This window comes from Scyliorhinus canicula, chromosome 2, assembly GCF_902713615.1.
Source record: "Scyliorhinus canicula chromosome 2, sScyCan1.1, whole genome shotgun sequence".
NCBI classification, from domain to species: Eukaryota; Metazoa; Chordata; class Chondrichthyes; order Carcharhiniformes; family Scyliorhinidae; genus Scyliorhinus; species Scyliorhinus canicula.
In genome coordinates, this window is record NC_052147.1 from 112,878,158 (window position 1) to 112,905,998 (window position 27,841).

The window sequence follows — 27,841 nt, forward strand, 5'->3', positions numbered from 1 at the left end:
TCGGGAAGGCCGTTGCGAACTCGGCCGACTTTCACGACGGCCTCGGAGGACGCTCCTCTCACCTTCTTCACCCCCACCTGGGGGGCTAGGAGCGGCGCTCCGTAACTCTCGGCCGCCGTGCCTTGAAGCTTGCGTCAAGGCGGCGTGCCGAGAATGACGCGACGGCGGCGCCCAAGTGACATCAGCCGCGCATGCGCAGGTTGGCCGGCTCCAACCCGCGCATGCAGGATGACGGCTGATGGCTCCAACCCACGCATGCGCGGTTGCCGTCTTCCCCTCCGCTGCCCCGCAAGATGTGGCGGCCGTGGTGTTCACTCCCCTCTCCGCCCCCCACAAGCTTCAAACGAGCATTTGCCGCCCATGTTCACGATGGCAGTGACCAAGTGTGGTTGCTGCCGTCGTGAACCGGTCGGGAACGGCAGGCCGCTCGGCGCATCCGGGCCGGAGAATCACCGCTCGCCGGTGTGGGGAGTGGAGAATCACACCCATCAGCTCCATGCCTGAGCCAAAATGGTGCCAATGTCCTAATTCCAGACGTCCTGCCTCTGAATCCAGCGCCCACCATTTCATGCTGGCATTTGGGGGGGTGGGGGGGGCTGCTAGTAGAGGAATGGGGGCAGGAGATATTTCGCACTTCATAAAACGCAGCTGCCTTCCGACAGAAACAAGTTTTGTTACTGGACTTTCCAAAACCCGACTTATAGGCATTTAACATTTGAAATTAATGTCTGAATCTGGTGGAGTTCTTTGGGTGAGGTCAGGTGCCCCACGGGGAGAGGTCAGGTGCCCCACTGGGAGAGGTCAGGTATCCTTTTGGGATTGTTAAGAATAGATATGAACGTATATAAATGGTGGATCGGCTCTGTGGGACTGTCGAGCTGTGAAGTCATTTAAAACCCCAAGCCCTTTGAATTTGCAGTTGAAAGAAATTATTGTAATTTCACTGTTTATCGACATGAGAATTAGCACTGCTTGACTACTTCCACAACATATCATTATCACGGCGTGGGGCTTGTAAGTTCTGCTTGCTTGACAGCTTCAATTTGGTCTAAAGAGATTTGTTGTCTTTAATGTGGGGCTATTAATAAAAATGCTTGTTTTATGGAGATTAAATACCTGAAGGAAATGCTTGTTTTATTAGGGATTAAGTACTTTAAAGTCTTTTTAAATGTCATCAATAGGAGTGTTTTTTAAATATAGTAATATCTGCAATAAAAACGTAGCACTTTGTTTATTTCATCTTGCCATTGTTCCTGAGGTCTGCCCATGGTTGACACGAAGGGTGTAGGAGCTATGAAGGGTCATGTGAGTAAGTGAGGTGTTGTGGGTTGGCATAGAGGGTATGGGGGGCCATGAGGGGTGGGTGGAGTGCATGAGCTGGCATAATCGGCATGGATAGAAAGATGGTAAAGATTGAGCTGAACCACTGCATTTAATGTGGTGTAAGTACACCAATAGTGCTTTCAAAGAGTGAATTTCCAGCAATGGTGAAAGCACAGCGATATATTTGAAATCAGGATAGTGTATGATTTGGAAATTTTCAGGTGGTGTTTTCTCGAGCATCAGCTGCCCTTGCCCTTTCTCGGTGGTTGTGGTCATGGATTTGGAAGGTGCTGCCAAAGAAGCCTTGGTGATTTCCTGTAGTGCATCTGGTAGGTGGTGCATACTGGTGCTCGAGGGAATGAATGTTTAAGGTGGTGGATATAGTACCAATCAAGCAGGCTACTATTTCCTGGATGTTGTAGAGCTTCTTGAGTGTTTGAGCTCCACACATCCAGGCAAGTTAAGGTTATTTCATCTCACTCCTGACTTGCATTTTGTGTATGGTGGAAAGCTCTAGGGCGTGGTGATGATTTGTTCTTGGAACAGAAGTATTTACATGGCTTCTCCAGTTAAGTTTCTGGCCAATGGCGACACCCCCCCCCCAGATTATTGTTGATGGGTGATTCAACAATTCCAATACCATTGAATATCGAGGGGAAGTCATTAGACTCTCCTTCCTGAGATGTTCATTGCCTGGCACTTAAGTGGCACACATGTTACTTGCCAGTATTATGCAGGTGTTGCAGCAAGCGAGTGTTTATGATCTGACGAACTATAAGTAGAACTTAACAGTACAATCATCAGCGAGCATCTCCAGTTCTGACTGCGATGTAGAGAAGTCATTGATAGATGTTGGGCAAAGGAGATTGCCTTGAATTACTCTTGCAGTGGTGTCCTTGGACTGAAATGATTAACCTCCAACACCACAACCATCCTTCTTTGTGCTGGATATGAGTCCAATCAGTGGAGAGTTTGCCTCCAATTCCCATTGACTTCCGTTTTACTCTGGCTCCGTGATGCCCCATACAGTCAAGTTTTACCTTTGTGTCAGTCATAGTCACGCTGCCTCACTTCAGGAATTCAGTTATTTTGCCCATGTTTTGACCAAGGCCGTAATGATGTCTGGAATTGAGCGGTCCTGGCAGAACCCAAGCTGAATATCAGTAAACAGCAGAACTCAAGCTGAACATCAGTGAACAGGTTATGGTTGAGTAAGTGTTGCTTAATCGCGCTTCTGATGAATCCTTCTATTACTTTGCTGATGGGCAAGAAATTTTGCAGACAGGATTTGTGTGGAAAAAGTAGACCTGGGAAACTTTCCATTTTCTCATGCTCGTGTTGTAGCTGTGCTGTAGCACCCCAGCTCGAGGAACGGTTAGTTTTGGAGCACATGTCTTCAGCCCTAGAGGGAGGACGTCGTCAGAGCCTACAGCCCAGTGGGCTCATCCGAATCTTGATATAGTGTGGAATGAATCCAGTTGGCTGAAGATCTGTAATGTGGAAACCTCAGGCAGAGACTAAAATAGACCCTTCATATGTCACCACTGGCTGAAAATGGGCGTGAACACTTCAGACTTGTCTTTTGGACTCGGAGTTGAACAAAGAATAGTACAACATTTGAACAGGCCCTTCAGCCCTCCAAGCCTGCGCCGATCTTGAGGATGGCAATGCTGATGGAGCCTCTTCCTCCTTTTAGTTTTTTAATTGTTCACTGCCATTTACAATTGGATGTGACTGAACTGCAGAACTTTGATCTGACCCATTATCAATGGCATCTCTTGACTTTGACTATAGCACATTGCTTCCACTCTTTAGCATGCCTAAGCTGCTCCTACCTCCTCTTTGACACTCGTCATTGAACCAGGATTAGACCCCTGATCGGATGATAATGGTAGAGTGAGAAATGTGCACGCCATGAGTTAACAGATCTTGGTTGAATGAAATTCCACTGCTGCTGCCCACCCACACTGTCTCATGGTTGTCCAATTTTGAGCTGCTAGATCTATTATGAATCGATCCCATTTATCACCAAAGTAATATTACAGAACTAAAAAAAGGGTGTCCTTGGTGTGAAGATTGAACTTTGTATCCGTGGTGACTGGGCAATGGTCACTTCTATCAATATTGCCATGGGTGACTGATCAGTGACAGATAGCTTGGTGTGGAAGAGGTCAAGTGAGATTTTTCCTCTTATTGGTTCTCTCTCCACCTATCACAAGTTCAGTCTAGCAGCTGTGCCCTTCAAAACACGGCTAGTCCAGTCATTACTAGTGGCACAATCCCCCCCCCCCCCCCCCCCCCCCCCCAAACTATCCAATTTCAACGTGAATCATGACAGGTTTCCCATCCCGTGCACCTGGCGGACAGAACCCGTGGCAAGTGAGTACACTGAGGGCACTGCGGTTTGGGGGGGGGGGGGGGGGGGGGGTTGGAGTGTTCCAAGGGGGGCTCCATGGTGGAGGTGGGGATTTAGATTTTTTTTTAAATCGAGGAGCCCTTTTAAAAAAATATGCACGGATCTTTCAAAAAGCCTGCCCGGCCAGCATGATATCGTGGGACACACCCCTTCCTATTTCTTTCACAAAGTGTTTGAAAATATGGTGGAGAAACCTGGCAAAGTCGCTGGCGGTCTGCTCTCTTTCCCACCCTAGACAACAGGGCCTGTGCTAACGAGCTGCTGTTTGATGGAAATTAAAACTTCTCACTCAGAGTTAATTCTGTGTCCTTGCTATCCTCATTGTTTCTTCCAAGTGGTATTCAATGAAGAATTACTTATTGATTAGCTGAGGGAGGATGGTAGTTAGAAATCCGCAAGATGTTTCCTTGCCTCTGACCTGAGACTGTGCAATCTCTTGATGTCTGGAGTCAATGTTGAGTACTCCCAGGGTTGCTCCCTCCCCATTGTATATCACTATACTAATTTTTCTGGTCTGCCCTGCTGTGAGGGTAGGGCATATCCAGTGGTGGTGGTGGTGGAGGAATCTGGATCGATGCACATTCTGAATTTTGTATGAAAATAACGTTCCCCTTGCAGCAAATGTTCCCCTAGCAGCAAATGTCTGGAAAAATCAGTCTGGACTTCAAGTTGCTTTTATTTGATGAATGCAGCAGTTTTTAATTTGCCTCTTTGATGTTTACTGAATTCATGTGACATCTCCAGGCTTCAACTTATCGCATCTTATCGATAACAGTCAACAGCAGCAATCCTGGAAAATCAAGGAGATTAATCTGCATCTCCGTGTCTTTTATTGTGTCAATTGGATTATCAGTGCACAATTTGTCCACGTCAGTAGAATGTTTGGTTTCAGTACCCACCTTCACATAAATATATATTTACTTGACACCTTTCCATTTTATGGATGACAGTCTTTCCAGTTTTGCCTTTTCCACTCGAGGCATCTTGGAGATGCAAATCTGATTTGTTCAGGAATAGTCACTTTGCTGTCTCATTCACTCTTTTGCTTTCTTTTACCTTGAATTATGAAGCACAATAAAAGCAAGGAACCATTTGAGGGTGGTTAGGATTTTCAGCTGTACCACATATTCAGTGCTAATTGCAGAGAACCACTCCATAGGTTGTTCCCTATGAACTCAAGTGAAACTGTAAACACAGCCTGGTAATGTTTCATTACCAGGATGAGGCGCAATACACAGTGGCACTTGTTCACTTGCAATGATACAGAGTGTCAAATCATGTGACATTGGCTTGGATTTTCCGCGCCCAATTGGGACTTGCGTGTTTGGTGGTGAGATTGGAACGTCTTGCATCTCGGCCCTTGCCGCATTTCACGGCAATGTAAATCCATGAAACGACTTCTCTCTCTCTCTCTCTCTCTCTCTATATATATATATATATATATATATATATATATATATATATCTCTCTCTATAGCTCTCTCTCTATAGTTCTCTCTCTCTCTCTCTCTCTCTCTCTCTCTCTTTCTCCTCTTTCCCCCCCCCCCCCCCAACCCATCATCACCATCGCCACCACAAATGACGGGCCATGTTTCCCACTGTTGAAGGTCAGGTCAGAAGTTTAATTTTCATGCATTTACATTTCATTATCATGGCCACACATTGGAATCATGTCACCCTCCCACTGCCACGTCAAATTTAAATGCGTGACTTTAGAACAACGTGATTTACAACTGCTTTTCAGAGATGTGCACTTGCCAATCTGAACTTTGAAGAGAACTCAGGTGAATGTTCACAACTTAGGGCAGTGCTCGCAATAATTCCAAAGCAACAAAGTAGCTCTGGATTCGGCCGATGGGGGGGTGTCGGGGGCGCCATAGGGAAGTCTCCACAGCAGCTTCTTCGTGACCTCAAACACATGGGGTGCAGAAAACAGCTGGGCAAATGAAAAGCATGTCAAAGATGAGCACTCTTTTGCAGCTGAGATCATTTAGCTTAAGCTCAGTTGAAACGCTTGGGGTCAGGCTAGTCAGGCAATTGTGCCCACTCGAGCAGCACTAATTTCTGAGTGTGCCAATGATGGCTGCTCTACATTTAACGCCTCATGCGCAGACTTCCAAATGAAATGAGTGTTATGGTGCTGCAGAATTATTGAGCGACTGGGCAAGCTTGAGGATCCCCCTGGAAAGGTGGGCATAGAAAACAGACCAAGGGGTGTGCCCCGAATCCCTTGCTTTGAAGTATGCATTGACAAGTCCATCTCATGGTCCAAGCGAGACGCAAAGCCTTGGAGTACAGATTAGGACAATTAGGAGATGAGAGTTCAGAATGTAGTTGGTGACGGAAGCTGTCGCCACTCGGTCATGTGGTGTGTGGAGGTGGTGGCAGGGGTTTTGGTCAATCATGATGTGCACTAAATATCGAGCATCCATGTGGTGCCAGGGCGCATGGTGGCACAGTGCTAGCACTGCTGCCTCACAGCGCCAGAGACCCGGATTCAATTCCGGACTTGGATGACTGTGCAAAGTTTGCACTTTCTCCCCATGTCTGCATGGATTCCCTCTGGGCACTTTGGCTTCCTCCAACAAACCAAAGACGTGCTGGCTAAGTAGATTGGCCGTGCTAAATTGCCCCTTAGTGTACAAAGATGTGCAGGTTGGATAGGGTTATGCGGTTGTGGGAATAGGGAGGGTAAGCTGGCCTAGGGTGCTCTTTCAGTGATTTGGTGCAGACTCGATGGGCTGAATGGCCTCATGCACTGTATGCATTCTATGACTCTAGGACTCTCCGGAATGCATAAAGGGGCCTTGTGGGACAGCCCTTGGAAATGATTTGACAAAGAGATGTCCTCAGCAGAAAAATGGTGACCATTGGATCTCTCTATTTGATACTGCAGTGAGGAGACTGTCAGGAAGATGGAGCTTAGTGATCTTGTGGCCTGCCTCGTTGCTTAGAAGATGGAGCTTAGTGATCTTGTAGTCTGCCTCATTGCTTATAGGCAGAAGAGAAGAAAGAATGCAACAGCAGCACCTGGCTTGCTAAAGGCAAGAGCAGAACGCTTAAGACCAAAGAGCAGCAGAGCCTCCTCCGTATGCAGAAGATGAACCCTTGAGAGCCGTCGATTGTAGGCACAAAACGTGCATGTGCTACATGCAGGTGATCAAGAGCCAATGATGCCGATGGCTCTGCATGTCAAGGGAACTGTTCACACACATGCCGCCTTCTTCAGTATTTGGTGCCACAGTGATGCAAATGGCAGTGAAAGTGACCGCTGCACTCAATTTGTATGGCAATGGATCATTCCAGGGCTCCACTGGGGATCTGTGCAGGATCTTGCAAACCTCCACGCATAGATATATCCACAAGGTCACGGGTGGCGTTTTTGCCAAGGCAAACCGTTCTCAACTTTAACAGAGATCCCGCAATCCAAGTAGCAAGAGCACTAGGACTTGCAGCGATATCCAGATTTCCACAGGTACACAGTGCCATCAACTGCAATCAAGTAGCTCTTAAATATCTCTGACAGCAAGCAGCTCATTATGTGAACCAGAAAGGCTTCTACTTTCTGTGTCTAGCTGGTCTGTGACCATAACAAATGGATCATGTAGGTTTGTGCAAGATACCGTGGGAGTGTCAACGGCTCGTACATCCTCAGCAGATCTCTGATCCCTGACATCTTCCAGGGACAACACCAGGCTGCAGGATTGGCTCCTCTGGGACAAGAGCTACCCACAAAGGACGTGGCTGATTGCACCTACATGGCGGCCTCCAACGCCTGCTGAGCGAATACAGCGAGGCTCATGCTGCAACCTGGAGTTTGGTGGAGCACACCATAGACATCCTGAACATGAGGTTCTGATGCCTCAACGGATCTGGTGGAGCACTCCATTGCACTCCCCAAAAGGTGTTGCACATCATTGTGGCTTACTATGCGCTACTGAACCAGGAGAGGAGATGGAACAACTGCACATCTCTTCCGATGAGGCGGAGATCAAAGAGGATGAGGGTGCTGAGGTCCTGGAAGGTGGACGTGCAGGCGATGAGGCTATTACAGTGAGCAGGCATGCTTGTTAAGCTCTCATAACCACAAGATTCCAGGAGGATGATGGTGAGATGCAGTGAAGACACACCTGAGATAATCACATTGCTTCTGACCCCTGGCTGGCTGAGTGCAGCGCACTGCACTCTGAAAAGGGTCATTTTGTGGAGATACAGCTGTGATACAATGCGCACATAGACTTTAACAATGCATGATACTTTGGCAGGCTCCGATCACCTATTTCATTCAACACTACACCTGCTGGAGGGCAGGGTGTGGGTGGGGCGGCTTGCTGCTATGTTGCTGAGACTAGACTGAACATCAAGAAACACTGCGACTCTTGGGTTGGAGGTTCTTGCAACAACGACAAGCTAAACATCAAGGTGCAGGCATCACTGATGTGGAGAGTGACTTTTAAGCTGGACATTCAGTGTGCTCAGTTACACATTACACAGGGGTGAGAGCCCTGGGCTGCGAAACTTAGCTTCATGTTGTGCAGGAACCAAGGTTTTACATCTGACTGACACAAACGCTGCTCATAGCACTGAGCCATAGACAATAAGACCTTTTTGGGAGTGCATTTATAATGGTCAACATAATGTACAAGTGATTCACACTCGTGCCATGCTGTGCAACTACACCTTCTTGACCTTTCTAACCCTGCTGCTACACCTTGGAGCATCTTCAATATCCGCAGCAGAGGTGGTCCATTGAGTGCTTCGCCCTGTTGTCTGTGATTTCCTTTGGGGATGTCTTCTGGAGGGCTGAGACCTCGAGGACCTCAGCCTTGCTTTGGGATCTTTCTGTGTGGCAATGCCACCCCCCTCGGCCTGTGGAGCTGGAGCTGATGGAGTCATAGGAAGAGGGGATTCTGATGGGCCAGACACTCTGGTGTCCACCTGCTGATCCTCCTCTCTTTCGTACTGAAAGGCCCCCGGCTGCCTCTTTGTTAGGCAGGGACAGTTGAAGTGAGTTCAAGAAGCAATGCCCCCCTCTCACAGTGATGGATACCAACAAATGTCTCCGCAATGGAGAGCAGATCCTGCTGTCGGCGCTATCAGCTTGGTCTGAAGGTGGACAGACTCCTCCATTGCGCCTTGCTATCTGAGGAGTGCAGCAGGCACCCCCCCCCCCCCCCCCCCCCCCCGATCTTCCTGAGCTTGTCTTTGCAGCTCCAGCAACTGAGGAATGACTAAGTCCAGAGGCTCCTCATCTGACTCCGAGTCAGCAGATTGTGAAGAGGTTAACATTCCTTCCTTCACTTCAAGGACTAGAGTTGGAGGGATTACACCATTGCATGTGATTTTTGCAGAATGAATTTGTCTCGTCGACTGCTCTGATTGAGTAGTCAGTTTGGAGCACAAAACTGCTGTTCATTTTTGAAATTTTCTCGAGAGGCTTTAAGGATAGCTGTTGAAATGGAAGAGGTACCATTTTCTATTGTTTGGTGGGCTGCAATATTGGAGCTTGGAATTGAGATGTATTGCTGAGACCAGTTCTGGAGATTTCTGTTCCTCAAACCACTCGTTAGTTAAGGAGTATATGATGTTGAGTGCTTCGACGCTGATGAATACAAAACTTTGTTCAAAATGGAAATGACATCAGCGTTGCACTGCAATTTTTAAAAATTGTAAAGGAGTAAGCATTTTTCAGAGTAATTATCTTTTTTGTTTACAATAATGCTGCTAGTCTTGTCTGGGGTGTAAGGCCTACTGAGTCTGACAATACAAAGGATGTAAATCAAATTATTAATAGATAGGAAGTTTAGCTTTCATTTGTTTATTGTTGCCTGCTTAAAACTGCATTTGCAAGGGAAATACATTGTTCAAAGACTTAAACTCCCTTTTTTGATAAATTATTGAAAGCATTGATATGAAGAATAAAAATTTTAAATTCATTATTTTAGAATGTTCCCTGTTGATTAAATGATGCAGAAGGCAAATTCACTTCTGCTATTTTCCAGGAGTACCTACTGTGCGGCATCTGTTGCATCCTTAACAAACATCATCACACCAACACTGTTTGAAGGGACACCTGAGTGGGTGTTAAGGTCAGTACCTTTCAAAGGAGAAAAATCAATAGACAATCAGTTGTTTTCAAAAATTGTGAATTAACAGCCTTGACGTTCAAAATGTATTGCTGGCATCCCGCTTCTAAATAATCAAGTAATGTGTGAAGTCTATGTTCAAACTGCTCAGATATGCGAAGTTCCTCTAGTCACTTCCACTGTCCCCTTAGATGGGAGTCCTGCTTCATTGTATCCCATGACCAACTGAGCATAGCAGGAACAGGAGATGGACTGTTGTGAAGAAAATTCTCCTTTTTAAAAAAAAAAATGTATTTTATTCCAAACTTATTTAAGCAGTTACAAAACATAAATAATTTGGGGAACACACATCATATGGATCCTCTAGCCAGGCCGCCACCCCCGACAGTGTTGCTGATCGACATTCCAGTAAAATTCTCCGTCGGGCAATCAGAGAGGCAAAGGCCATGACATTGGACTTCCTCCCCTCAATCAGCTCCGGCTTCTCCAATATCCCGAAGGTCACCACCATAGGGTCCGGCCCGACCTCCTCCCCCACAATCTTTGCTAGTGTATCGAACGCTCCCCCCCCCCCCCCCTCCCCCACCCCAGTATCTCTCCAGCTTCTCAGCCCAGAACACACGTGTGTGGTTCACTGATCCCCACCCACTTCTCGCACTCGTCTGCCACTCCCTAGAAGAACCCACTCGTCCTCCTCTGAGTCATGTGCACCCTGTGTACCACCTTGAACTGTATCAAGCTCATCCTCTCAATAAGGAGGTTGAATTCATCCTACGCAGTGCCTGACTCCACCCCCACCCCCGTCCCCCAACTCCTCCTCCCATTTCTCCTTGATCCTCACCGCTGCAGAACCCCTGCTCTTCCAGCCATCCATATGTCCCCAATCCTACTCTCCCCTTCTGCGTTCGGAAGCAACAACCATTCTAATAAGGCACTTTGGCAGCCTGGGAAACCCTTTCCACAACTTCCGTGCAAAGTCACTTACTTGTGAATGCCTAAATTCACTTTCCTCGGGAGCTCCACCATCCCCCTCAGCTCCTCTATACTTGCGAACTTCTCTTCCAGATGCAAATCCCTTGCCCTTACCAGCCCCACCTCTTTCCAATGTCTAATGCCCGGCTTAAACCCATGGTTCTCACATAATGGCGTTAACACCGACATCCCTTCTATCCTAAAATGTCTGCTCAGCTGGTTCCACACTTAATCGTGGACTGTACACCGTGTTCTCCATATATCTCCATGGTGCCAGCGATAGCGCCGCCGTTACCATGGCCCTCAGGCTGGACCCCCTACAGGATTCCTCCTCCATCCTAACCCATTCTACCCCCTCTCCTTCCCACCACCGCCTCAGCTTCTCCACATTCTCCGCCCAATAGTAATCGTAATGGAGCAAGTTCGGTAGCGCCAATCCCCTTTTCTGTCTATGCAGCAGTGCCCTCTTCACCCGTGGCACCTTCGCCGCCCATGCAAATTGTATCCAACTTCTGGAAAAAAGCCTTCGGAATACAAATTGGAAGCGTCTGAAATATAAATAAGAACCGTGGCAGGGCATTCAGTTTCACCACTTGAACCCTCCCTGCCAGCGTCAGATGCAGTGTATCCCACCTCTTAAGGTCCTCCCTTATCGCCTCCACCAGCTTTAAGTTCCACTTATGTGGCACCGTCCACTCTCCCGTCACCTGGCTCCCCAAATACCATAACCTATCCCTGGCTACCGAAAATGGTAGCTCTCTGACCCGACTCATTCACAGGGAACACCTCACTTTTCCCCACATTCATCTTGTAGCCTTAGAAGGCCCCAAACCTCTCTAATAGGCTCATAATTCTCCCCATACTCTCCAGTGGCTCTGACACATAAAATAGCAGGTGATCCGCGTACTGCGACACCCGGTGCTCCCTGCTCTCCCTCATCCCCTGCCACTCTGCTGACCCCCTAAGGGTCGTCGGCAAGGACTCTATCGCCAGCGCAACAATAGCACCACAGTGGGCACCCCTGCCTCATTCCCCTGTGCAACCTGAAACTCCGTGAGCTCATCTCATTGGTCTGTATACTCGCCACCAGGGCCACTTACAATAGACGCACCTATGCCATAAACTTTATCCCAAACCCAAACCTTCCCAGGACCTCGAACAGGTACCACCATTCTATCCAATCAAATGCCTTCTCTGCGTCCATAGACACCACTACTTCCAGTACCCGTCCTCTCGATGGGTCTATGATCACATTCTGCTCGAGAGTTGCCTGCCCTTCACGAAGCCTATTTGATCCTCCGCAACCACCCCAGGACACATCCTTCCATCGTCCCCGCCACTAAGGTAGCCAGCACTTTTAGTCTGTGTTTAACAGTGATATGGGCCTGTATGACCTACACTCTAATGGGTCCTTCCTTTTTTTTGGTATAAGCATAATTGTCGCCTATGTTATTGTCTCCAGCAGCTCTCCCTTCCTTCTCCAACGCCTCGCTAAATACCCCCAGTAGGAGTGGTACAATTCCGCCACAAACTCAGTATAAAATTCCGCCGGGTAACCGTGTGGTCCCGGGGCCTTCTCTGACTCCATCCTTCTTGTACTCTCCATCCCTCTTGTACTCTCCATTACCTCCTTTAGCCTTAAAAGCTCCTCTCGCGCCTGCCTCCTCCCTCCATCCAGCCGTGGAAATTCCAGCCTGTCTAAGAACCGCCCCATATTCCCCTCTTCATCCTCCGTGTCCACCCTATACAGTTCCTTGTAATATCCCCTGAATGCCTCGTTTATCTTCTCTGGCTCCGACACCACCTCCCCCGTCCCTGTCTGTACCCTCAAGATTCCCCTGGACGCAGCATGCCTCCATAACTGGTGTGCTGACATACGACTTGCCTTCTCTCCATATTAATCTTGCAACCCCCCCCTCGCCCTCCGTAGCTGCCAAACCGCCTGTCCCGTCGTCAACCGGTTGATGATAATAAGAATAATAATGGCTTCTTGTCATAAGTAGGCTTCAATGAAGTTACTGTGAAAAGCCCAAGTCGCCACATTCTGGCGCCTGCTTGGGGAGGCCGGTACGGGAATTGGACCTGCCTGCCGCCTTGTTCTGCATTACAAGCCAGTTGTTTAGCCCACTGTGCTAAACCAGCTCCTGAACTGTCCCTGTAGCTTTTTCCTTTTTAGCCAATTCCTCCGTGGTGGGGGCCCTCGAATACTCCCTGTCCACCTCAACTATCTCGTCCAATATTCATTCGTTCTCCTCTCTCCTTTTTCCTACCTTCATGCGCCTTGAATGAGATAATCTACCCCCGAAACATACCTTCAATGCCTCCCAGAATGTGATGATGTGGAGATGCTGGCGTTGGACTGGGGTGAGCACAGTAGGAAGTCTTACAACACCAAGTTAAAGTCCAACAGGTTTGTTTCGAATCACTAGCTTTCAGAGCATAGCTCCTTCCTCCGGTGAATGTGGCCACTGATACCTCCCCAGTTTGGTTCAACTCCACATAGTCCTTAATCACTGACCCCACCTTATCACAAAACCCTCTATCTGCTAACAGCTCCGAATCCAACCTCCATCCCGGCCTCTGCTCCCGTACTGAGCCAAGTTGAACTTCAGCCCGCATGGCCCAAGGTTACTTTCCCTGCGTACTCCGCCCCCACCACTCCCACCAACATTTCATGGCTCACCACAAAAAAAATCAGTTCTGGAGTACACCTTATACACGTTCGAGAAGGAGCACTCCCTCTTCCCCCGGCTTCTTAAACATTCACGGGTCCACAATACCCATCCTCTCCATAAAACCTCCCAGCTCCTTTGCCATCCACAGCCTTCCCATTGACCTGGAGCTCAATCTGTCCACCCTCCGCTTCAGAACACAGTTGAAGTCTCCTCCCATAATCTATTGATGTATGGCCAAGTCCGGAATCACTCCCATCAACCCCGTCACAACACCCGCATCTTCTCAATTCGGTGCATATATATTCACTAGCACTACCGGCATCCCCTCCAACACCCCACTCACCATCACATAACTCCCACTGGGTCCCTCACTTCCTTCGCACGCACAAACCCCATCTTTTTGCTCAGTAAATATCCCCTTGACTTCAGAGTCAAAACCCGAGTGAAATACCTGGCCCATCCACCCTTTCTCAGCCTGACCTGATCCCTCATGCAGCGGTGCGTCTCCTGCAGTAAGACCATCCCATCTTCAGACTCCTTAGGTGCACAAAGACCCGAGATCTCTTCACGGGCTGATTGAGCCCCTGCACGTCCCATGTTATGCACCCTCCCCCATTCAAACAAGACACATCCAAAACCACAGGTGGCTGCCTCCAAACAATAAACATCACCACAGGGAGGGGAGGGGGGGGGCTTTCGAACTTATTACTCTTGATATAAATTGTCGACCCAACGATAACCCTTCACCTAGGAAGAAAAGAGAGCCCTACACTACCTGTGTCCTCCAAACTCCGCTGTGCCAACTCCTCTGTCTCCCATCAAAATTCAGTTCTCCTCCAGTTTGTGCTCTTCACTGAAGTCATTGGGCGACTCTGGGGTTTCAAAATAATGCTCCCAGCCTTTAAAAGTCACCCACAGTTTTGCCGGTAGAGCACCTCAAACCTAATCTGCTGTCGGCAAAGCACCGCCGTGGCCCTGTTGAATCCAGCACACGTGTTTGACAGGTCAGCTCCAATGTCCTGGTATATCCGCACCTTGTTCCCCTCCCATTCGCTGTTCCGTTTCTCCCTAGCCCATTGCAGGATCTTTTCCCTCTCCACAAACTTGTGGAGTCTTACGATCGCTGCCCGCAGTGGCTCCCCCACTCTTGGCTTCTGCCTTAGAGACCGTTGCATTCTATCTACCTCTGGGTACAGCACCCCTCCCGCCATCAGCCCTGCCAGCATGCTCGAGACTTATCTCGTGGCACTCGTGCCTTCCTCTCCTTCAGTCAGGGCGACAATACGCAGCTTCTGCCTTCTAGACCTGTTCTCCTGCTCTTCCACATTTGCTCTTAACATCTTGCAAAGGTCTCTCAGGAACCCCACCTCCGTCTCCAATGCCACCACTCGATATCTGTAGTCCAACATCACTCTCTCCATCTCTCAGAGCTGTAACCCCTGTCCCTCCAAACACTTCTCAGCTCTATCCATCGAGCCTTTCAGAGGTGCCACAGCCCCTTCGATGGCCAACGAACAGTCCTCCTGCATCTCTTTCCTTCGTTGAAGGAACTCTTCCCTGATGAAAGCCATCAACGTGTCCATCTGGGGCTTTCCAACCTGCGCCAGCCCTTCCCCTCCGCCATCTTTCCAATCACTGCTGCGCCACAGGTCTCTTCCAACTCCTTGGCCAGGTCTTTCACCTTCTGCTGGGTCTGATAGCCAGTAACATGCCATTCCCAGGGGGAACGTCACCTTCAACTGCACTTTTCCTTCAAAGTTTCTCCTGTTTTTGGGTGAAAAGAGCTCAGTTCTACATCTTCAAGCAGGAGCTGCCCTGTGTGCAACCACTCTGCATGGCTGCCACCGGATGCCCGGTGTCCTTTCATTCCTCTCCCAAAGAACCTGAAAAAAATGCAGAAAATTCTGAAGCACAGTTGAGACTCTGTTTAATAAAATGTTATTTAAGCTAAATGCTGCCCATGTTCACTGAACCTTTTTGACTATCATTTGTAGCAGTTGATTGGGAAGTCCCAATAAATAGTTACATACTGCCTTATTCTTTCTGCCCCTTCCTGCATCTAAGAATTATTCAGCTGATCCCTTCTACAAATGTGGAATTGCTGTTAGAAGGGGGTCAATAGTATCCTGTTAAGTCTCTGAACTATTATGTTGTAGGTTTTTTTTAATCTACAAGAGAATGCGTCTTTAGATTGGACTTTGAAATTTGTTCACAATAATGTGTGAAGTAAAATGCAAGCTAAATAATTGCAAATTTAAACCTATCGCGGTATTTGGAGGGGGAAAACTGATTGCAAAGAAATTAACTCTTTTGAGAGGCAGTGTTTTTGCAATTTGCTCATGATTTTGGAGAAGTTCAGGATTCAGTGCTTTAAATTGACCATTTCAAGTAAAAGGCTGAAAACCCACCGTTTATAGGATATGTTGAACCAGAAAACTCAGCATTGTCTTGCAGCATATGCCTTGGCACGCCCCACGGAAATGAGCAATTCAGAGGGAAAATGCTTAATTGCTTGTGAATAACTACTTTGTTTCCTTTGCAGGTGTCAGAACTGGGAGGGTGGGATTGGTGGTGTACCTGGAATGGAAGCCCATGGTGGTTACACTTTCTGTGGTATGGCTGCCATGGTCATCCTTAAAAAGGAATGGATGCTGGACCTCAAAACTTTGTTAGTAAGTAAGAATGTCTCGACATTTTGTTTTTATTGGTGTGATTTGTTTAAAATATTAATGCCTCTCTGAAAGCACCAATTAGATTAAATGTTGGCTCCTTCTTCCAGACTACCTTGGTATTGACCATAGGACATCTAGGCTATTATCATATTTCTACCATATTGGAGCACCTAACTATTATCTAGTCCAACAATATTGACAGACCAGTTTATCTAATTTTGGGATTCTTTGATCCTCAATTGAGTTTCTTTGATTCCATTTTCAATTTTTCCAAAATTCATAACTACTGTTATACATCTCTATGAAAATTATATTGTTTTAAATGTAGTCTGTCGTAACCCACTGTAACATTTCTACTCCAGTCAGTAAATATTAATCATCTCTGCTATTTTAAGAGAGATATCTATGAGTTCACAGAGAATTTTGGATGATCGCAAAGGACAAACAAATTACAGTGATGGCAGTTCATTTTTGTTCTCGAGCTTTCAAATCTATCGAAACCTAATGGACCTGGGATTACTTTTAGCAACTGTGGAGATTATTTTCTTTCCCAGAAAAGGTGTCCGTCACTTGAACTGAGTCAAATTTGACCTTTGGGTGGCAGCTGTTTCAAAAGTTGCAAAAAAAAAGATTTAAAACTGTGTTCTAAGTCAATCTCTGACTCGTTTACTTTCTCCTGGTCTGAAGTCATATCTTTGCAATTTGCCTCATGATGTTTCCTTGAGTCCATTTCCCAGATATGAGCTATTTCACGTTGAAATCCTTGTCCACTCTTGGATCTAGATTCCTGGAAGGATTGGAGTCTGGCAAATGTAATACCCATTTTTAGGAAGGGTGACATACTGACTTGTGACTAGCACTATAGTCAACACTGTAATATTTATGGCAGGGAAAATATGGAATTCTTGAGTCTGGAATGAATTTGTAAGTTCTGTTCGGGGAGGTCACGTTGGAGTTGTATAGAACTTTGGTGAGGCCACAGCTGGAGTACGGTGTGCAATTCTGGTCACCACATTATAGGAAGGATGTGATTGCACTGGAGGGGGAGCAGAGGTGATTCACCAGGATGTTGCCTGGGATGGAACATTTAAGTTCTGAAGAGAGATTGGTTAGGCTTTGGTTGTTTTTTGCTGGAGCAGAGAAGACTGAGAGGCGACCTGATCGGTGTACAAGATTGAGGGGCATGGACAGAGAGTAGCTGAGTAGACTAGCTTAATGTCAGACTGTTGTACTCGAGGGTTGGAGTTGGTAGCTTGGGATTGAGATTTGGAGCAGGGACCAAAAACGATAGCTTCAGTCTTCCCAATAGTTAATTGGCGCAAATGTTTGCTCATCCAGTACTGGATGTTGGATAGCAGTCTGATAATTTGGCAAAATGGAGGAGTCGAGAGGGGTGGTAGTAAAGTAGAGCTGGGTCTCATCAGTGTATAAACTAACACTGTGCTTTTGATGATGTCGCTGAGGATAATTTGTATTCACTGCAAGTTCAAACATGGACTTTTTGCGGAGAAGGGGTGATGACGCCGTATTTAAAGAACAGTGGGACGACACCTGAAGAAATTGAATGTTTACAACCCCCATCAAGTTCCTGCTATCACCAAATTCTCAGCTTCCACTCTGTTTACGATCCAGGTGGATTGTGGTCCACCCGGCCCTGTTCCTAAGGTCCATAGTTCCGTGCAGTCAGTTCTATGTAAACAGAGATCAAGTCAGCATTTAACAATAACTTGCACTAATCCCAAGCTGTCTCATAGTAATTTCTAGAGTCTGAGGCAATATGATTGATGGATTTTCTAAACACATTTTCTAGCACTGTTGAATCATTCATTTGAACTTGTAACCTTGCTATTAATCGGAATTACTGAAGCATCTTTGGATAAATTGGCTTTCTGCAAGTAACTTAATCATGGGGTTGAAGAATATCTGTCCAGTTATAGTGTTTTGAAATTCTGTTTGGTAAGTTATAATTTAGGCGTATAAATGGCCACATTTATTACAATCTTGCGTTTGGGCATGCTTGGGTTATTGGCATGAAAGTAAATCTAGCTTTTATATTTAAATTGCAACACATTTCATTCGGCCTACAGGTTTATAACAGGTACATCTCCTTAAATTCAGACTTTGATGAATGCTTGGTTGTGAAAGAAATTGTGCTAACTTGCTGTTCTATAGCAATCCTTTGTCATCCATTTCTCATTAGGAGAGTGGCACAATATAATTGGTACAACTCATGTATTTGTACTGGTGGCTCTTTGCTGAGAAACTTGCTTAGGATGTGTTTGTATTTGAATACTTTTATATGTTGAATGGAATATGAGTAGTTTTAAAAGAAATCAGTACAGGAGAATCTCAAGTTTACACTTGGAAATGCGTGAAGCGCAGGTACCTTTTAAGGATATGTAATTTTTGAACTTCATCAACACAAACTTTTAATGTAATGTATTAAGTTAGTAACAAATTAGAGTAACACGACTGATGCGGAGGCCTTAGCACAGTGGATAATTAACTTTACTGACTAAATAAATGTTTAATAAACTACATGTTTACTGTTAGGGCTGGTGCTTTTGTAAGAAAAAAAAATCCGGAATCTACTCATTTTAAATTATGATAGATTAGGTTCCACAGATTGCAATGAGAAGTATGTTTTTGCAATGAAGAGGATCAATATGGCTAGCTAGTTAAAGCTGGTTAGTCTTTGTGCTCTAACTGTCTCGAGGATACCATTTAATAGGCACTTGACTTCATTCTTTACAATTACAGAAGTGGTTAGACACCCTTATGGTCCTCTGACTTCCATGGGGAATGGCTCTTAACCCTCTCTGTCCTTCTGGCTGCAGAACTTCCAACAATGATCTCGAAACAAAAGCGTGAAATTTGTGGCGCTTGCATAGGGCATCATGCGTACGTTGTATAATTTTGAGTTGGCCTCAATGCATTTTGCTGCAGGATTGTGTTGAGTACATGGTTTCAAACTCCTGCTATTTTTCCTCCATTAACCCCTGGCCGACATCTTCTTTCCAGGTTCCTTAGATTTCCTATGTTTTCCTTATAGAAGGAGTCGAGGTTGATTTCCAGAGTGGGGTGGCTTGGGTTGACCTTGTGAAATGTTATCGGGTTCTGGAGGAAATGCTGACTCCAGACCCACAGCAATGCGGTTGACTCTTAACTGCCCTGTGAAATTGGCGAGCAAACCACTCCGTTCAAAGTGTAATAAGAATTTTAAAAAACAGTTTTCCATTCCTGAACTAATCGTCTCTTACAATGTTGCAAGATTTGTTGATTTGCAGCGGATGGAAAAAAGATTAATTTCAATGTTAACAACTTTGTGTGCTTTGGTTCAGGTTGTACAAGTTTGACAGCTCCTTTCTAATTTTAAATGGGAGGATATTCAAAATCCAGGACACCTGGTAATTCTTTAATTGGGAATATTAAAGATGGTAGGTCCAGATTATATATTTGAGAAAGCGATTTAAAAAATTGTTTGAAATTTCAAAATAAAATTTTAGATTAACCTGGCTCCTGCAGTGGCGAAATTCAATGAAAATAATCTATAATTTCAGAGTTTACTTACAAAGCGTTAGCTCAGTTTTTAGAGTAAAGATTTTGTTTATTTGTTCAAGGAAGTAGGTGCAAGAATGTCTACTATCTGTTTGTGAGTGTATGATGTGATTACTTATTTGCTTATTCATCTTTTGTAAAATAAATTCACTTGATATTTTTAACTTAAAACTAGGTCTGATGTGATGCCCTACTACTTTCGAAACCTGGAGTGAGATCTTAGAGGCACAGAATAAATTCAGCAGCTAAAAGCAATTACCAAACAGAGTTGCTGTTCGCTTCCCAGGCACATTACTGGAAGCCTAACTAGCTGGCAAGGCAAGGATAGACGCTGTGAAAGGTATGGGGAGTTGGGGCTCACCCACACGATCATGACAGCCAAAATAATCTTGACTAATAAGGCTAGAAAGGAACTAAAAATGTAAACGCTTCCCATTTCGGGGCTCTCTGGCCCATCCCTTTATATTTTGTAACAGATTCCTCTGGGTTTGCATACACAGTTTGGTGGAGGTAAAGATCATGATGTGTTCCCTACAGGCCACCATTGGTGGTTTCCCACAATAATGTCGAGCCCTTGGTTTTCGGGACTCTGGGAGGGGAGTTACCAAGCGCAAGCTGAAGGATAATTGAAGAATGAACTGAGATTGCTTATTGACCAAATTGTACTATTAAGTAGGATTTCTACAAAAGGCAATAGTCTACCATGCAGCACATCTTCAGTGAGTTTGAGTTGAAAGTGAAGTATTTATTTGTGAGACACAAAGATTGCCAACCATCCACCAGGGTGGTGTTATTTCCCTCCAATTTTTGGGGCAGTCTGTCTATTCAGAACCTGTCATAAATAGTGGAGTGCAAGGTATTCACCCTGGGTTAGTGGAATTGGTTGATGGAGCAAGTTAGGGAGAGGTGTCCCTTTTCCCTTGTTCAAGGGTTCAGTTAGACCCTTTATCCACTTACTAGGCTGTACCGAGTTAAATCATTACTTTATCCTTTTCTGTATGAGAAGATTCTGTGCCTTAATTTCAGGAGATTTTGAAATCAAAGCCCATTCCAGGACTTGAGCACATAATTTAGCTTGACACGATTATATTTTTGCAAATGCATTTTATCCACCTTCTCGAGTGGATGAAGAAGGCAAAAACAGATTATCTGATTTATTTCATTTGGTCTCTGTGGGACTTTTTTTTAAAGCATCTATCGCAACCGTGGACGTTTTATAGCCAAATACTTCTGACGTGCAATTCTGTTGTAATACAAGTCTGCATACAGCGATTAACCAAAATGATGACCAGATACGTTTTTTTGTGATATTGACTGAGGGATAAATATTGGCCAGGATGTTGGGGATAACTCCCCAGCTCTTCTTTAATATTGTGGCATGGGATCGTTTATGTCCACCTGAGCAAGTAGACAAGGCCTTGTGTAAAAGATGGCATCTTCAGCAGGGCAGCGCTCTCTCAGTCCTGCACTAAAGTGTCAGCGTTTGATTTTTTGTGCTGAAGTTCTGGAGTAGGTCTTGAACCGGGAACCTTCTGACTCAGTGGTAAGAATTCTACTAACTGAGCCTCAGCAGGTAAATCTTGTCCACTGTTGACAAGCTAGGAACTTCACAAGGACTGCAATTCAGGAGAAGCATTGTGACACTCTCTGGGCTCCAGTTTTGGGATGCTTGCCAAGTTCCTTGTGGTTCTCTGGCGATGTACTTTCTGTCATCCAATATTGACTTTCTCCCTTGCCCCTTCTGAGATCTATGGGTGAATATACTTGCAGCTGTTTATAATTCAGTCTCTGTTCCAATTTTCTTTTGTGTGCGTAACTTAAAAGATCAATTTCCATCAACTAGTCCTCACTCCCGATGAATAAAACTGTGACTTTCTGCAATAGATAATTTTGGATAATGTTATGTGATGGATAAGGAATCCCTTTGCCAAAGAGGTGTTCCTTGGAAAAAGTATGGGAAACCACCTGATCTTGGCAGCTGATGGACAGGCCATGAGACTTGGACTGAAAAAGGAGAACTGAGGTTGTTAAGAGTTAAGGTTAACAGCAGCTAGATTAAAGAAACTGGATTGCAATAATTGACTTAACCCCAATGTCCCTTCCAAAGTAAATGTCAAGAATCCATTAACTTTTTTTGCAGCACTGACAACTTGGACCATGCAAAGTAGATGAATATGTGAGGCAGGCAACCCACAAAGTTCTCCGTTCTGCCTCTAGTTCATATATTGATATAGTGAAAAAGAACTAGGCACCAAAAGCTCCATTCCCAGTACTGTCTCTCCTCCCTTTAGTCCAAGCTGCTATAATACACTCTGGAAAAAAATCTTGGAACAACTTCAGCTACCAAAATTTGCACATATATAGTAAAATATCTCATAGCTTTCCTTGGGTAATTATGTGGCCTTTTGGATAACAGACGGTGTGCGTACTTAAGATCACACAGCCATATGCAACAGTCCTGCATGCAGATCACCAGAGGTTATAAACTAGTCATTTTCATATTAGCAGATTTTAACCAGTGAGGTTCCATAAGGATCCGTGCTTGGGCCTCAGCTACTTACTGTCTACAACTCTACCTCACTGATTTATATGAGGAGACCAAGTGTAATGTATGCAATTTGCTGATGGTGCAAAGCTAGATAGGGACGTTTACGCTGTGAGATTTCAGACATGCTGGGAGAGGATCGACAGTTCAGATGAGTGGAACAAGAAAGTGGCAGATTGAGTATAGTGTGGGAACAGTATTGGTGAGGGACAAATAAATGTATGCAGAGGGATTTGGGGCTGCTTGCACATGAAAAACAAATTTAACGTACAGGTACAGCAAATAATTGAGAAGGCAAATGGTATGTTATCCTTTATTGTAAGGGGATTGGAGTGTAAGAACAAGGAAGTTTGTTGCAATTTTATCGGGCTTTGGTAAGACTACAACCTCAAGTACTATGTACAGTTTCAATCTCCTTACTTAATGAAGGACATATATGCCTTGGAGGGGGTGCAATAAAGGTTTACTGGATTCATTCCTGAGTGGGTTCTGCAATGAAAAGAGATAGAGTGGCATGAACCTATATTCCCTGGAGTTTAGAAAAATGAGAGGTGATCTCATTGAAATGTATAAAACTCCGAAGAGAGTTTGACGGAGTAAATGCTGAGAGGTTGTTTACTCTGCCTGGAGTGTTGAATCTATAAGTCATAGGCGCAGGAAAAGGACTGAGCCATTTACGGAAATGAGAAATGTCTTAATTCAATATTGTGACTGGATTTCTCTACCCCAGAGGGTAGTGGGTGCTCAGTGTGTATATTCAAGAATGAAATTGATAAATTCTTAAACACGAAGGGGGTCAAGGGATATGGGGATAGGGCACGACAATGAATTTGAGGTTGATGATTGGCCATGATATTATTGAAAGAAGAAGCCGGTTTGAGGGCTCACATGGCCTATTCATTCCCGTATTTGTTATGAGTAAGTTGCTGAAGGTCATCGATGGACGAATTAATGACTCAGCTTCGTGAACAATCTTCATTATTTTGCTTTTTTGGTGGCGTTTGTATCAAGCGACATACACAAATGGGGTCGGATACTCATTCCCTTTGACGTGGGTACACATTCAACAGCTTTGTGTACTCCTCACCTTCCCCCACGTACAGAAACATAGCTATCTAGAAAGTCCAAAATGACATGCTTAAATTCAAAAATATTGGCAAGCTATCAATTACAAATTAAATGAATATAATTTATAGAAAATCGTCTGCCCTGACAGTAAGTAGATTCTTGGGTTTTTCAGTGTGCTGGGACACGGTAGCTACATATGGGGGAGGATGGGACACCAGGTTTGAGGTTTTCAAACGAGGAAACTGTCATTCACAGAATGTGCACAATGCTGCCAGGTGAATTCTTTCATATACCCATTGCCGTTCTTGTACTTCAACTGCAATTGAAGGTGAAGTTGGTGGGGAACTGACATGGGTTATTTCAGTACAATGCAATAGGTGAAATAGCTTCAGCAAAATAGACTGGCCTTCCATCCAATCCTTTCATTATCAATAAAGACCTCCGTCATCCCTTGGCCTTCTTGAGAGCCATAGCCTGTTAGACTTCCCTGATGAATATAATTCTGTGATGGGTAAAACTTTTCAGTTCTGGTATTTTTAAAAATCTTTTTTACACCTTCTCCAGTACCTCTATATCCTTTTTGTAATATGGGAACTAGTAGAGTGAATGGTACACCATTGTTTGATAAGAAGTACATAACTTGTGTAATGTATAGAACATTGGTGAGGCCACACCTGGAGTATTATGTGCAGTTTTGGTGTCCTTATCTGAGGAAGGATGTTCTTGCTATGGAGGGAATGCAGCAAAGTTTTACCAGCTGATTCCTGGGATGGCTGCACTACGTCGGTTAGGATTATTTTCATGGGAGTTTAGAAGATTGAGATGGTATCTCCTAGAAACGTACAAAATTCTAACGGGATTAGACAGGGCAGATTCAAATGAATGTTCCTGATGATGGGGGTGTTCAGAACGAAGGGTCATAGTTTGAGGACTAGGAGTAAAATTTTAGGACTGAGGCGAGGAGAAATTTCTTCACCCAGAGAGTAGTGAATCTGTGGAATTCACTACCACAAAGTAGTTGAGGCCAAAACATTGTGTCATTTCAAGAAGGAATTAGATATCGCTGTTGGGGCTAAAGGGATATAGGGTATTGAACTTGATGATCAGCCATGATCATAATGAATGATGGAGCAAGATCGAAGGGCCGAATGGCCTCCTCCTGCTTCTATTTTCTATGTTTCTCTGCATTTCAATTCTCCCCTCTAGAAATTAACTCCAGTGTTTTGTTCTTCATTTTCTATGGTCTTATTAACCTGCATCACTAATTTCAGTGATTGGTACATTGGTATCCCTATGTCCCTTTGTTCCTCTATCCCCTATCGCATTTACTGTCCAAACAGTATGGGCTGCCTTATTCTTCCTATTAAAGTGCACCACCTCAAGACATTGCAATTTGTTTGCCAATTACGAGGCAATTCAGCAAGTTTACGAATGTGCTCTTTTAACTAGTCGCAGCCTTTCTCAGTATTCACGAAACCTCTTAATTTTCCAGTTTAAATAGTCACTGTTAACCTGAGGGAAACATTTGGAGTGGCTTGAGTTTTTTTTTAAATAAGAGTACCCAATTTTTTTTTGTTCCCAATTAAGGGGCAATTTAGGGTGGCCAATCCACCTACCCTGCACATCTTTTTTTGTTTGTGGGGGGTGAAACACGCTGACAGGGGGAGAATGTGCAAACTCCATACGGACAGTGACCTGAGGCTGGGATCGAACCCACGTCCTTGGTACAGTGAGGCAGCAATGCTAACCACTGTGCCACCCCTAGGAGTGGCTTGAGTTAATTAAGAAGAGCCAGTATTGGTTTGTAAAAGGCAGGTTGTGTTTTGATAATCTAAATTAATTTTTGATGAGGTAACCGAGATGTCTGACGGGAATTCAGTGCATGTTGTCCATGTGAGTTTTGACGCAGTACGACAAAAGGCTGACCAACAAAATTGAGGCTCAGTCTCCTTGAATAGGAATTGGCTTCAGGACAGAACACAGCAAGTTGTGATAATTGGTTATTTTTCAGACTGGAGGATAGTAAATGTTGATGTTTCCTAAGTGTCAGTGTGAGGACCACTGCTTTCTTCATATAACTTAAATATTTGAATACAGAGTAAAATTTCAAAACTTGCCAATTATACGAAACAATGGGCAGCACAATAGCACAAGTGGTTAGCACTGTGGCTTCACAGCGCCAGGGTCCCAGGTTCGATTCCCCGCTGGGTCACTGTCTGTGCGGAGTCTGCGTGTTCTCCCCGTGTCTGCGTGGGTTTCCTCTGGGTGCTCCGGTTTCCTCCCACAGTCCAAAGATGTGCAGGTTAGGTCGGTTGGCCATGATAAATTGCCCTTAGTGTCCAAAAGGTTAGGAGGGGTATTGGGTTAGGGGGACAGGGTGGAACTGAGGGCTTAGGTGGGTCGGTGAAGACTCGATGGGCCGAATGGCCTCCTTCTGCATTGTATGTTCTGTGTAAGGATGTTTGGGAAACAAGTTAGGATGGTGTCAATCAAGTGCCAATTCTGTTCTCCAATGAACTCCGGGCTGCGCGGTATGACCCTCGTACTTTCTCTCAGCAGGAGTCTGAGGCTGTTTTATGTATGTCATTAGCCATGTCCTTTGTGGGTAGCCTTCATTCCTGAGGAGCTAACCCTGCAGCTTGTGTTGTCCCAGGAAAATGTCGGGGATCTGATACTTGCTGTGGATGTATGAGTCGGGGATGCTCCCAAGATATCTTGCACAAGCCTGTATGATCAATTTGTTATGGTTGCAGACCGTGGAAGCGTTTGTGGTTCACATACTGAACTGCTTGTCGCCAGGGAGATTTAAGAGCTTCATGAGTGCAGCCGTTGGCACCTAACGTGTGAGAATCTGGATATCGCTGCAAATCCCAGCACCCTTGCTTCCTGGATTGCTGGATCTCTGTCGAAGCTGACAAAGTTGTATGTATTGTCAAAAATGGCATACATGAACTTGTGGCTACATCTGTGGGTGGAGGTTTGCAAGAACACGCACAAATCCCTAGTGGAGCCAGTGGCAGCGAATGCCTGAGCACCTGTAGCATCAAATCCTGCAGAAGTTGGCATATGTATATGACAGTTGCCTTGACATTCACAATCATCAGCGACACTGGTTCTCATTCACCTGCAGGTAGCACATGCGCTTTCTATTGATCCTGGGTCTATTGATGCACCTTTGGTGGCTCTCTTGGATTTGTTCTCTGCGTGCAGAGGAGGCCCTGCTGCCAGTTGGACTTGAGGGTTATGTTGCTACCTTTGGCAAGCCAAGCGTTGCCGTTGCATTCTTCATCTTCTCTCCTGCCTATAAGAAATGAACAAACAGCGATATCAGCAAGCTCCATCTTCCTAACAGTCTCCTCGCTTTGGTGTCAAAGAGAGAGAAACAATGGTAACCATTTATCTGCTACGGACATCAAGTCATTGCCAGCGGTTTCCTCTCAAGGCCTCTTTATACAATCCAGAGAGCCCTTGCTACCACATGGATGCCCAGTGTTTAGTGCACATGATGGTTGACCAAAACACCTCCCACTACCTCCCCACACCACATGACTGAGTGGTGACAGCCATTTTGCCACTCTATTCCATCCTGAACTCTCATCTCGGGTGCAGGTGTTGTCCTAACATGCAGTTCAAGGCCTTGTGCTTTGCTTGGACCATGAGATAGATTTGCCAATGTATATAAAATCCTGCACTAGAATCACTGTTAAAAGTGGAGCAGAAGCTTTGTTTAAAAACGTCAGTTGGAAAACCTGGTCTGGATTTTGGAAGGGAAAGCATAATTGAGAGAAGATTTTAAAGTGTATTTTGGGGAGTGGTGTTTGGACACTCTCACGTGACAATTGTCTGGAGGGGATTCTGAGGGGACAGCCACAGACATTCACTTGGGGTTCAGAGTGAATAGTGCATTTGCCCACAGTCATCTTGTGTGCGTAGGGACTTTGTGTTAATGAGACCATTGTAGAATAGGATGTACTTTGTAATCCGTGTTAATTCTAAAACGTGTGCAATTGTTAAGGTAAGGAAAAGGAGTATTGCATCATAATCCAACTGTTCATGTTTTTTTCTTGTTAAAACAAATTAGCGGCCCTGTAACTGTTTCTCCATGTTTTTTTTAAAGTTACGGTCTTTTGAACCCGCGTTCTATTCTGGAATCTTCCCATCCAGTTATAACATCACCTGGGATTGTAACAGTTAATGGTGCAGAAATCAACATTCTGTCAGCAAGCCAGTTCCAACAGACTGCAGCGTAGTCAGTTGCATGTGAGCAACCCACTCAGGAGAAGTGGTTGTCAATTTTAATATGTTAATCGCTCAATTAAAGCAACATTAAACTAGCTTTTGAATGTTACTGTGGGTTTCCTGGAACTTGCCAGTGAAAGGAAGGTGAGAACACATTGCCAATTGAGGAGGCTGAAGATATGATGGGGAAAAATGCGAATAAGCACTGAAACATCACAGCAGATTTCTTACGTGATGGTGTAAAATGCTTTGTTCAGCAAATCTATACTGAATGGTTCCTTTCACAAA

At 45.1% G+C, this 27,841-nt stretch overlaps 1 protein-coding gene across 3 annotated transcripts in view; it reads left to right on the forward strand.

Moving 5' to 3' along the window:
* Positions 1 to 27,841, forward strand: part of fntb (farnesyltransferase, CAAX box, beta) — a 123,900-nt gene that overhangs the window by 77,744 nt on the left and 18,315 nt on the right. For all 3 annotated transcript variants that reach the window (XM_038785110.1, XM_038785093.1, XM_038785100.1), the window contains exons 7-8: positions 9,741 to 9,827; positions 16,014 to 16,143. In XM_038785110.1, the coding sequence (XP_038641038.1) occupies positions 9,741 to 9,827; positions 16,014 to 16,143 (217 nt within the window). The remainder of the gene's footprint in view (positions 1 to 9,740; positions 9,828 to 16,013; positions 16,144 to 27,841) is intronic.